Source organism: Erythrolamprus reginae, chromosome 5 (assembly GCF_031021105.1).
Source record: "Erythrolamprus reginae isolate rEryReg1 chromosome 5, rEryReg1.hap1, whole genome shotgun sequence".
Classification (NCBI taxonomy): Eukaryota; Metazoa; Chordata; class Lepidosauria; order Squamata; family Dipsadidae; genus Erythrolamprus; species Erythrolamprus reginae.
Window position 1 is genome coordinate 54,547,260 of NC_091954.1, and position 13,431 is coordinate 54,560,690.

The 13,431-nt window shown below is 38.3% G+C and overlaps 1 protein-coding gene across 1 annotated transcript in view; it reads left to right on the forward strand.

Annotated features, from left to right (window-relative positions):
* The window catches only part of HSPA12A (heat shock protein family A (Hsp70) member 12A), a 58,242-nt gene that overhangs the window by 24,465 nt on the left and 20,346 nt on the right, over positions 1-13,431 (forward strand). The window contains exons 4-6 of the mRNA XM_070754215.1: positions 1,528-1,714; positions 5,812-5,916; positions 11,263-11,379. Of these exons, the coding sequence (XP_070610316.1) occupies positions 1,528-1,714; positions 5,812-5,916; positions 11,263-11,379 (409 nt within the window). The remainder of the gene's footprint in view (positions 1-1,527; positions 1,715-5,811; positions 5,917-11,262; positions 11,380-13,431) is intronic.

Below are 13,431 nucleotides of genomic sequence, written 5' to 3' on the forward strand. Positions count from 1 at the left end.
GGGATGCAAGACCCACAGCCACTCCGTCTTGTCTGGGTTGAATTTGAGTTTGTTGACACCCATCCAGGCACTGGCACATCACTTCCACTGCTTCGTTGACTGGAGTGCCAGTGCATGTACTATGCTTTTCACAGTATATTTTGCATGCTGGGGCAGAACCTGGCTGCTGCAGTCCAGCTCACCTCAGTAGCGAGCAAGCTCTGAACCAAGAACCACTCAAAAATCAAAACAACTAAAGATTTCTTTTTCTAATAGTCAAGGGCCGTAGGTGGCACTTCTTTAAAATAGGGCTCTATTATATAAAATACTTGATGTTTTTGTTTGTAGAACATCTGAGGAAACAGGATTTACAATGCTTTGGGCAATCTGATGGATTTAATTGACCCATCTGCTTTCTTCTCACACAGACCCATCATAGGAATCCACAAGTCAGATCTGGCAAAAATAAGGTCCTGCCTGTGGACCAGTGAAGGGTTGCAAAAAACGTTACTACCACACTGTGGGCGTGGGTTATTTTGTGGGTGTGGCTTATTCTGTGGCTTGCCACCCATATGACCAGGTGGGAATGGCTTGACAATCATGTGATCGAGGGGTGACTTCAAGGTCATGTGATTGGCTTAAAGGTGGACATCTTGATGTCACTCATGTCAAGGGTTTGGGTTAGGGTTAGGGTGCCTGGCCTCTCCTTGCCTCAAAGAGAAACAATTTCCCTATCTATTTACTATTACTGAACATCCAAAATATACTATTTAATTCTATGTACGTATGCCATATGTGTACATACATATTACACACAGGCACACAAAAATATACATTATCTACTATATAAACTGCATGTGTATGTACACACACACACAGGCACGCACGCACACACACACACACAGCTCGTCTAAAATTATACACATTCAACCTCATTTACTGCGATAGAAAAAACATACCCAGAGCCCAGAAGGGATAAAAAGAAAAAAAAATCAAAATTTTTCTACTGATTCTGTGTAGCTGACCATACATTGTTGCATACTGTCCATTAGTGCTTGGGGCACTTTGTGAGAAAAGTGGCACACTTTATACCTAACTTTAGTGGATTTGGGTGGATTTTCTTCAAAACGTCTGAATCTCAGGCTGTAATTGCTTTTTTATTTTAGTCTTAAAATACTGTACACTGATTTTTTTTGATTTTTTTTTTACAAATGTGACATACAAGACAAAGGAAAAAAACATACATAAAAACATATATATACAACATTTGGGAAATGAAAGTTTCCCCACTATTTTTTTTGGATATTTGATCAGAGAATTACACTTCTTTTACATAATATTAATTTTTGAATTCTTTTATTTGACGTGTTGCTTTGCATAAATTTGTATTTATTTATTTCTTACCTGTCAGGGTAGACACCATGATCACTGATTTTTTTTTAAATAATTCCACAAAGCTACTGTGTTTGTATGGATTAAATTACGCAAATTGAATAGCAATAAATGTCAGACTTGGATGGATTTTGAATTATTTTCTCTATGTTCTAGGCGATGGGAAGGAGGAGATCCTGGCGTGGCCAATCAGAAATCACCAACAACTATTCTCTTAACCCCAGAACGAAAGTTCCACAGTTTTGGTTACGCGGCTAGAGATTTCTATCATGATCTAGATCCTAATGAATCAAAACACTGGCTATATTTTGAAAAATTTAAGATGAAGCTCCACACAACCAGTGTAAGTAGAGAATCCATTTTATAGGCTACATAAGAATGTTCAATGTTAATTTGATATACTGAACGTTGTTTTAACATACCACCCAAATAAGTAAATAATATTTTTCTGCAGCATATTTACATCTTAAATTTTTTGTACCTGTTTTCTTTAAAAAACAAACAAACCAGAGTTTCCCCACACAGAGATGCAGAGGGGAAAATATGTGTGAACACATTGTTCTGGAAATATTAAGATTAATTCCAAAAATGATGCTATAAAGTCCAATTGAGTCCAGTTCTGTATTTAATTACATCTAATAAATAGAACTTGCCAAACTAAAGCTATAACTTTCTAATCTAATAGATATACCCTGGGAAATTCTAGGCTATGGGTACTCTAAACCAGTGGTTCCCAACGTTTTTTCCACCAGGGACCAGTTTCAGCAAGGCAATTTTTCTATGGCCCAGTGGGGGCGGAAAGGGGTGTGGTTGGGGGCGGGATTAAGCATGGGGGTGCTGGTCCTTCCCGCCCCTCTTTCCCGCCATCGCCCTGTGGCCGGCAGAACCTGCCTCCCAAACCCTCTTGCCTGGCGGCAGGTGAAGCGCTGGAGGGAGGGGGTCAGGCCAGCCCTCCTGCCTCCCCCCCCAGCCAAAAACGCAAAGGCGTGCCACGGCAGAAGCCAAAAGAGGCTTGAGCCTCCTGGTCCTTCCCGCCCCTCTGTCCCGTCCATCGCCCTGTGGCCGGCAGAACCTGCCTCCCGAGGCCTCTTTCCCAGTGGGAGATGAAGCACTGGAGGGGAGGGGAGGGGGCAGTGGCAGGAGGACTGGCAGCTGCTGACTCCACGGACCGGTGCAACATGCCCCGCGGCCCGGTACTGGTCCGCGGCCCGGTGGTTGGGGACCCCTGCTCTAAACCTTTCCTCCCTTCCCCCTCTAGTTCGGGACTCTAATTTTGTCTCTTATTTTAGGTTTCTCTTTGGAATATGCTGCTTCCTTCCTGGGCAGGTCTGATACGATTGCCAAGATTCTCCCCCAACTGCAGAGAAAGCCTCAGAAAAGTGATGTTTGTGTTTCTTCCATGTTTCCCCTCTCTGCATACAGGGAAATGGACCTTAAACCCAATGTGTCCACCATTTGCAATCTTCCCTGCTGACTTTCCATTGACTTTTTGGGGAAGCCAGCAGAAAAGATTGCAAATAATGATCACATGATTGAAGGGCACTTGGCAATTGGTTGCAAAAGTGAATCAATGGGATTGAGGGACCAGTGCAACATTTTATGGTGTCTGGAGATGCTTTACAGTCATAAAATACCCATTCTGAGGGTGTCATGTGTGCAAAAAGTTATTAAGTGACTTCTTGTAAGTTGAGGACTACATGTACCATATGTCTTGTCTGGGCTGTAATTTCCTTGTGAACGAGCCATTTATGAGTAAACTCACTGATAAATGTAGGATTATTTAAGCCTTTATATTGCAAATCCTATCTTTTATAAACATAATCAAATATAAATGAGATATCATACTGAAATGAAAATCCAGGATAAATAGGGGTGTGAATAATGTCTTCTTCAAGGAGTCATTGGTAGGTGAAATGAGCATATCCTTGTCCCACCCATTGCACATTTTCCATTTCAGATTCAAATAGGTGTTCATCATTGCTAATATATACAGGTAGTCCTTGCCTTACAACAGTTCATTTAGTGGCCATTCAAAGTTGCAACAGCAATGAAAAAAGTGAGTTATGACCATTTTCATAGTTTGTTTGTTTTATTTATTTATTTGATTTTTTTATGCCGCCCTTCTCCTTAGACTCAGGGCGGCTTACAACATGTTAGCAATAGCACTTCTTAACAGAGCCAGCATATTGCCCCCACAATCCAGGTCATCATTACAGTTACAACCTTTGTAGCATCCCCATGACCATAGTGATCAAAATTCACATGCACTCATGGAATTAAGCACTGGTTCATACTTAGGACCATTACTGCCTCCTAAGGTCATGTGACCACCTTTTGCGACCTTCAGATGAGTGAGGTCAATGGGAAACCCAGATTCACTTAACAATCGAGTTACTAACTTATCAACTGCAGTGATTTACTTAACAACTGAGGGAAATTATAAAGGTAAAATGGGAGCGAAACTCACTTAACAAATGTCTTCATTAACAACAGAAATGTTGGGCTCAGTTGTGGTCATAAGTTAAGATCTTCCTATACAGTATAGCAAAACAGCCAAGCCCATCAGTAGAAAGCTAAGGGCTTCAACCCTTTTCTTAGAAGTTCTCTCAGCCAAAGCCCACTGCAACAATATAGCTAAGAAGGCTTCAAGAGTTGTAAACCTAATCCTATGTAGCTTCTGCTCTGGCAATCTCACACTACTTACCAGAGCTTACAAAACTTTTGCCAGACCCATCCTCGAATACAGCTCATCCGTTCGGAATCCATATTGCATCTCAGACATCAACACCCTTGAAAATGTCCAAAGATACTTCACCAGAAGAGCCCTTCACTCAAAATAGAATACCCTACGATACTAGACTTTCAATCCTGGGCCTAGAAAGTTTAGAATTAAGATACCTTAAACAAGATCTAAGTATTGCCCACAAGATCATATGCTGCAACGTCCTGCCTCTCGGCGACTACTTCAGCTTCAACCACAACAACACAAGAGCACACAACAGATTTAAACTTAATATTAACTGCTCCAAACTTGACTGTAAAAAATATGACTTCAGTAACCGAGTTGTCAAAGCATGGAACTCATTACCGGACTCCATAGTGTCATCCCCAAACCCCCAACACTTTACCCATAGATTATCTACGGTTGACCTATCCAGATTCCTAAGAGGTCAGTAAGGGGCGAGTACAAGTGCACTAGAGTGCCTTCCGTCCCCTGTCCTATTGCTCTCCTATATCTTCTATACCTTTCTTCTATTCCTATATCCCTTCTTCTATTCTTTCATTGATATGTTCTATTACTATATCTTCTTTTCTATTCTTTCATAGATATATTTTACTATAAATATCTCCTATATAACCTTCATCATGTATTTTACTATGTGTATATAGATATATACCCACTAAAACCCTCATTGTGTATTGGACAAAATAAATAAATAAAGATAAATAAATATTCATGCCCCAGCCCTAATAATTCCTGGAGTTAGCAGTTTTTCATAAATCCCTCTGCTGCCATCTTGTTTTCGGAAGAAACTTACTTTGCATACCATTCAGCATTGATATGTGAGACAGATAAGGCATTTATTATCTGTGTTATCTTTATGGGGATAGATTAAAAAAAAGTGGGATAAATTTCTGTAACTGTTTCCCCTGGTTATATAGTATCAAGGCATAACTAGCAATAGTAACTCTTCTCACTTTCTCTTATCTGTGCAAGAGGTAGACCAATCTCACAAGAGATGTAGTCCTCTAACGTAGGACCATAATGGGACCTGTCCAATCTTTTTTGCGGTAGCTATAAAATGGGATTAAGCACATCAGTATCCCTTATGGATGTGGTTTTGCTAAAAACTGAAAGAAAACGATAAATTTAATTTTTGATAAAATGTGATCACATGATTATAGGATCGGCTTTAATTAAGGCCTGGTTGTTGAGCACCGGAATTTTGGTCATGTGACCATAGGGGCCAATCATAAATTTGAAGTCAGTAAGCAGCCAATCATAACTCGAGGACTACCGGTAGGAAAATACTTTTATTTTTAAAACGCTTCTTTTAAATTTTAAATGTTATCATGCAGCTACTGTTCTCATTCCCCAAGTCCTTGCCTCAAAATAACAGATGCATCATGAGATTTGAAAAAAAATCAAAACAATTGAAGTACAACACAGTGTCTAGTTAGACCACTTTATATAATGGTTCTACTTAATCTCAGCTCTACCTGTGATTGGATCCATCTGCATGGAGGCAGCATCACGTTAAACCTGCAAATCACAATTAAGAAGGGGCAAAATAGTAAGAATAAAATGACACAACCTAAAATTCAATAAGAATTGTGAGTCTTAACCAAAAGGCAAAATGATTGAAGTTCACCGTTGTATTTCAAGTCAAAAAGCATGGTTTAATATTTACTACTTCTGAAAATTATTTTCTCCTTCAGAACCTCACTCTAGAAACTGACTTGGCAGCAGCAAATGGCAAGAAAGTCAAGGCGCTTGAAATATTTGCATATGCTCTGCAGTACTTTAAGGAACAAGCATTAAAGGTAAAAAACCCTCAACGTCTATTTCCAGTGCTTTATATTTGTAGCTGTCACAAATGCTGTCCAACCATTTTAACCTTGCCAAATTCCAGCCTGCAGCAGCTTTTTTGATATAAACAAAGTGGAGCAGCTGTAGGAAATGTAGAAATACTGACGGCGTTAAAGCATCTAAGCTACTTAACTCCTTCCTTCCTCACTAGGAAGACATTCCAGAAAATTCCATCCCGTTGCATACATTGATAATGTTCTTCAGCGGCAACCATTTAGTGTTGTTTCAGCATAGAGTATGCAGAAAATGGTCTTAATGTGACGTAATTCTTGGCAACAAAATAATTTTGCTTTTAAATATATATGTTTGAACAGAAAACAAAGTTGAATTAGAACCACCAACGATCTGATTTTTAATTGTGGGGCATTCAGAAAGGGATTTCTCCATATTCTGTCATTTGGTAAACAGAGATAAGTCCCTGAGTTGATTTGTTTTGCAAAATTAATTGGACTACCATTCCCATAGGTCAGTGATGGTGAACTTTTTTGTCCACGGGTGCTGAAAGAGCATGTGTATATGCTATTGTGCATGCCCGAGTGTCCACATCCATAATTCAATGTCTGGGGAGGGCAAAAACAGCTTTCCCCACCCCCCTGGAGGCCCTCTGGAGGCTGGAAATGGTCTGTTTCCCAACTTCTGGTGGCCTAGTAGGCTCATGTTTTACCCTCCCCAGGCTCCAATGGCTTCCCTGGAGCCAGGGGAGGGTAAAAATGTCCTCCCCCAAGCCCCTGGAGGCTCTCTGGAAGCCAAAAACGCCCTTCCAGAGTCTTTGGGTGAGCCAAAAATTAGCTGGCCAGCACACACATGTACATTGGAGCTGAGTTAAGGCAACGGCTCGCGTGCCAGCAGATATGGCTCAGTGTGCCACCTGTGGCACCCGTGCCCTGGGTTTGCCATCACTGCCATAGATTATTGTCATTGGTAATGCTATGTTCCCTCAAAGTCCTATAGAGAGCCTGCTTATCTATTCATTGTGGTTGCTTCTTGTGACCCAAGGCTATGGGCATCTAATCCGCGGAGAAGCCACAAAGCCCATCTCTATGTCAGGCCACTCCCGTTAGGCTAGTCTTCTTTTTTCCTGTTCAATTCCAGCTCTGTTGGAGTTCTCTCCTAATTGTTTAAGAATAAATGCCACGAACCAAATATAACATTGAAATCACTTTAATTGTGCTGTTTCTGGAAGTATTCTCAGTGAAGTATTCTCAAGCTGCAGAATTCAGAATCTGCAGAATTCAAACTATCCACTTCATTGAAGCACATATTTTAATGCATTGGCTTTCTTCTTTTCGCATCTTTCTTCTTTTTCACAATAAACCCCCCCCCCCTTTCTATTCCTAGTCCTAATTCAGAGTCATGGAAGCAAAATAATTCCTGGTTGCAAAATACATAGCACTCAGGGCAAAAGAAACATAAGAACAGTTTCTACGGGAAATGTTATTATAGGTAAAAAATGAAATCCATCTGCCCTGCATACCATAGCCATGATCAAAGACATGAGTCTCTCCAGTTGGTTTCTAGGAAATAAGAGTGGCCAATACAATCTCAGCAAGAAGGCAATTGCTTTGATTTTGAATGATGGTTTTACTTATGTCTATTTCTGACTCCTTACATTCTCACAATATTTATTGAGGTTTGGAGAGGTTTTTATTTAAACTTGATTACAGTACATGAATTTTTCCCCATAATAACTGGGGTGTGAATGTTCAGAAATGCAAATAAAATAGAAATTTTATAAAATTTATAATTTTATAATTAAAAAACTACACAACAACAAAAAAAATAAGGAGCTCTTAGCAGAGTAATATCAACTGCAGCAAATTAGTTTCAAAGCTAAACTGTCTAGCTAGATAAATGTGGCAATGCCAGCCAAATAGGAATAGTAGTTACCATAGAGAAGGCCCTTCACATGCCAGTAGAAATGGAAAATAAAATAACATGTGCTCACAGTCTCTCATGCCTTAGTCCCTTCCCATTTGGATTACTGTAATGAACTCTACATGAATCTGGCTTTGGAAGGCATTCAGAAGTTGCAAAATGAGGTGTGATTGATGGTGAATTGACCTCTCTATGTTGGGAACAATGGCAATTGTTCTTTGGCTTTCAGGTTTGATTCCTCGGAATCAGTCGTCAGAAAGGAGAGGCAATCAAATCTAAATAATAATAATAATAATAATAATAATAATAATAATAATAATAATAATAATAATAATAATACAACAACAACAACAACAATAATAATAATTCAAGGGGCTGCTTGACCCAATTTATTCGAGCCCTAAATGGCTCTGGATTAGGTTATCTGACGAGCTGCCTACTTCTATAGTCATTTTCTTGTCTGACCAGATTGAATATGGCCAATGCCCTCCAGATCTCATTTATATTATTAAAAATACGTTTCTTTCCCATCTAGCCAACTGCTTTGGACGTGACAGATCTCCCATCCCAATATTAATCATACCAGCTTTGCTTAATATTATTTTAGGTTGGATATGAGATTTATTTCTCATACGGACAATAGGAAGAACAGTTACCAAAACAATTACAATGAACAATGGGCAGAATACACCAGCTTCATAGAAGAGCTGAGCCAATCAATCAGAATAGAGCTGGAAGGGACTTTGGTGATATTCTAGTCTAATCCCCTGCTAAAAAAAAGAGAAGGCCCTATACCAGTGATGGCAAAACATTTTTTGCTCGGTGCCAAAAGGGAGCGTGTGTGATAGCATGCCCGTGTGTGCCCACAACCATAATGCAATGCCTGCTCCCCGCACATGTGCCCACAATCCCTCCACTGCCCACTTTGCATTTGTGCAGGCCTCACTAAAACCTCTGGACTTCCCAGTTGGCCTGTTGGACTTTTTTTCTCTATCCCCAGGCTTCAGAAAAGCCACCAGAGCCTGTGGATTGGGACCAATGGGTCTACCAGAAATTCAGAAATGTTTCCAAATTCCCGGTAGGCCCGTTGGTCATTTTTCAACCTCCCCAGGTTTCAGGAAGCTTGTCCCAACAGGCCTACTGGAAGTTTGTCCTGGTAGTCACTTTTGATCCATTTTCCGCCATCCACAGCCTCCAGAGGATTTCCTGAAGGCCAAAAAATCAGCCGGCCATAGTGCACATGTGTGCTGGAACAGACATAGGGCTGTGCCTCGCATGCCCTCAGATATGGCTTCATGTGCCATCTGTGGCACGCCATCATAGGTTCACCATCACGGGCCTATACAGTTTGAGACAAGTAGCTATCCAGTCTCTTCTTAAAAATCTCCAGTGATGAAACACCCACAACTTCTTAAGGCAAACAGTTCCACTGGTTAATAGTTCAGATTATTAGGACATTTCTTCTTAATTCTAGGTCCTATCTCCCTGCATTAAAAAGAATGAGAAAATGGGGAATAATTCTTAGATTGCTTATGTAAAGATTTCTCAACTGGAAGTAAGAATTCATGTTGGAATTTGTATGTTTTAATTTTAACATTCCTTCCAGTAAAATACTGTTAAACAGGCTCTGAGGTCCTTTTTCCTGGAATTAATTATTTCCTGTCCAGACTACAAGAAGGAAGGTCTGGTATCAGCTAAGTCTGGTTAGATGCTGTCACTTGAGTTAAACAATATCCAGCCACCACAGCTCTCCCCCAGTTCTATTGCAATATGGCATTGGGGGAAAGCTGACTTCTTGTGTTTGAAAAAAAAACCTCCTATAATTAGGAGAAAGGACACACATCAAAGAAACTGGAGACTCTTCACAGTACATGCTGAGTCACACCTTGAGGAAACACCAGGTTTTAAGCAAAAAAAAAGATTTAATAGCATTATTTTTTAAAGTATTTTTTTTAAAAATAGCATTGCTAGAAAGACCTTCCCTTTTCAGCTGCAAATTTTAAACCTTATCACTGCACTGTTGGTTAATCACATGTTTTTTCCTCTCAAGGAAATGACATTACACCTTTTCATTCATTTTCTGGAAAACAAAAAAGATAGACTAAGTTGTTACTGGTGATGGAATTCCTCATCATAAATACCACCAGCAACCAATTGGACACAGACGCCTAAAGAAAACACAGAGCTATTTTCCCTTATATTAAGAACAGACACTTCTGTTGTTATTTTTTTTAAAAACCAAGAAGTAGTAAACGCCTACACAGGGAAAGAATTTGCAGTCCAAGTTTTAAAAAGAAAAAAAAATAAAGCAACCCTTTTACATAAATAGAATGGATATATGTTTACAACAAGTGTCAAGAAACATGTTTAATTCTAGGAAAAGACATTTGAACTTCAGCATAATGCAATATTATCTTCGTTTTGGAGAAATACTTGTCCCTTCTGAGCTCTGTTTTCCCACTTCCTTGATAGGGTGAAATTGAAACCGTGATTTAGCTCTCTAGGCCATAGGTCTTCAGACTTGGCAACTTTAAGACTTGTGGATGTCATTTCTCAGAATTCGGGGAGTGGAATATTTGAAAAATACAGAAATCCCCTCAGAAAAAGAATTAATAAAATATATAATTGTTCTGAAATGGATAAACTGACGATGGAATTAAGGGGGCAAAACGATTCTGAGTATCATGAAATATGGGTATAATGGCACAGATGGATTGAGTTAAGAAATAGAAATAAAAAGATCACAAAAGATATATAACGATTAGTAAAATGTAAATATGAATGATTTGAATAGGGACTTTGTGATTGTATGAAATAATATTTTTTAAATGTTTTTAAATTATTAGATTTATCGTGAATTGTTTTATTGTTGTTGTGAGCCGCCCCGAGTCTAAGGAGAGGGGCGGCATACAAATCCAATCAATCAATCAATCAATCAATCAATCAATCAATCAATCAACAAATAAATAAATAAATAAATAAATAAATATGAATATTACTGTAATTAATTAATATGTATATTATTATAGGATTTAATGACATATCTGATGTAGCAATGCAGAAATACTGAATGTTTGCTGATATCACAATTTTTTTTGTTGCTATTGGGTTTCTCCCCCCCTTTGTCTGTCTTTTGTTGGTATTTATTTGTTTGTCTTAAAATATATTTGAAAACTAATAAAACAAATTCAAAAAAGAAAAAGAATTCTGGGAGTGGAAGTCCACAAGTCTTAAAGTTGCCAAGTTTGGGCATCTTTGATCTAGGTAGCCTTCTGTTTCAATCCGGTTATGTGATATTGACAGACAAACAATGCAAGAAGGAAAGAAAATAATTTCCGCGGGAACCATTAAAAAGTGTTACTGGTTTTTGAAACAGCTGGTTCTAATTGTATATATCACGACTGCATTGCTTCCAATTATTTTAGGAACTGGGTGATCAAGCTGGGTCAGAGTTTGAAAATTCTGACGTGCGATGGGTCATTACAGTGCCTGCTATCTGGAAGCAGCCTGCAAAGCAGTTTATGAGGCAAGCTGCCTACAAGGTAAGGTGAATATTGCAAGTATAAAGAGTAACCAAAATAAGATTGACAGTGGTATTCAGGTGTAGTATTTCGGTCAAAGGGGCTAAAGCATTTTTAAATTCCAAAATATTCAGATAATATTTGGAAGTTTCATCGAAACATAGAAGACTGATGGCAGAAAAAGACCTCATGGTCCATTGTAGTCTGCCCTTATACTATTTCCTGTATTTTATCTTACAATGGATATATGTTTATCCCAGGCATGTTTAAATTCAGTTACTGTGGATTTACCAACCACGTCTGCTGGAAGTTTGTTCCAAAGATCTACTATTCTTTCAGTAAAATAATATTTTTCTCATGTTGCTTTTGATCTTTCCCCCAACTAACTTCAGATTGTGTCCCCTTGTTCTTGTGTTCACTTTCCTATTAAAAACACTTCCCTCCTGAACCTTATTTAACCCTTTAACATATTTAAATGTTTCGATCAGGTCCCCCCTTTTCCTTCTATCCTCCAGACTGTTCTCAGTGACTTCTAATTCACTGAACTGTAATGAGGAGAAGGTACAACACAATTGTACTTACAAAATTATCTTACTATAGCCAATCTCAATACAAATAGCTTAGAAAACCTGCAGAGTTATTTCATGGTTTTGTCTAGCTGGGTTGACATCAAGTGTACATTATCAAATTTGCAATTTTAGAAGTTCCCTGGTTCATATTTTAATGAATTGCAAAGTTCCTTTGTCTTTCTCAGCAGCACATGTCTGTCTTGAAGAAATACCCATTTTCTTCCTAATATTTTATACATTTAGAAACTTCTGGCATTGGTTCCAAGTTCGTTTTGCTTATATGATTGATGAAGGTAGCCTTATTACATGATTGTCCATTACTTTTAGTTTCATTTCCTTTTTAAACATTTAGATGCATCTGTAGAAAATCATCTATTTTAACTTTCATAGTTAGTGTATATAATCCCACTGTCAGTGATTTGGCAGTATACATTTCCTAAAAGTGTTTTGGGTATTTTGATTAATCCTTAATGAATTCCGATAACTTTGAATAATTTCATCCATCACTGATGTTGAGCAACATTTTTTTTCAACAATCTATTTTATAGGATTACTAATGAGGACATATCCAAATTATTTTTAAAGTTTTCAGGAGGGGCACAATTATAGGTAAAGCTCAAAATTAGAGTCTGATATTAATCTGTCCTTATGTTGGTATGCATATGTAACCATAGAAAATAAATGAATGAAGTATTCATGTTCTATTAACAATTCCCATGTGTGTTGCAGTGGGATGTTATTGAAAAATGTATGCATCCATTATGTATGTTTGGGACCATATTAACTAATCAATAATCAGATCAATACCCACACAGGAAAAATGTATTACAAAAAAGGAGAAAATAATGGTAAGCAGAGAAAATGGACATACCAAAGATGAAACCAAAGATGTCAGAAGGCTATGGACAAAAAAAAAGTTGTTGACTGTGACAATGCAGTGTCTCTTCATCTTTACATTCTCCATAGAAAAAATGGGTATCCCTTAGATCAGTGTTTCTAAACCTTGACAACTTGAAGATTTTTGGACTTCAACTCCCAGAATTCCACAGCCAGCAAATGCTGGCCAAGGTTGAGAAACACTGCCTTAGATAACATTATTGCAGGGGCCATATTGACTTTTTAAAACAATACCCTGGAGAAATTCAGTGGTTGCCTAGGATATATGATTGGAAGCTACCTTCTGAATTGGACAATTTCTGTACAACTAGGGTTCAAGGTTATCTGGAAGCCTTTGTGGATAAAGCTTTACATATGGAAGCTTTCTTTAAGAAAACTTTCCAAGTAGGAAGCCATATGTATTTGTGGAAGAGATTACTCCCTACTGGCCAAGAGAGGAGTTCAAAATGTGTGCTTATATTACTTGAACAGGGATAATGACTCACATGAAAAGGCACAATACAAGTTGACGATGATAAGGCTAGTGTTACTGTAATATTTGAGAAATTTCAATCTGCCTTTTTAAAAGTATCTACTGAAGGGATACTTACTTTCAGTCACTACTTTA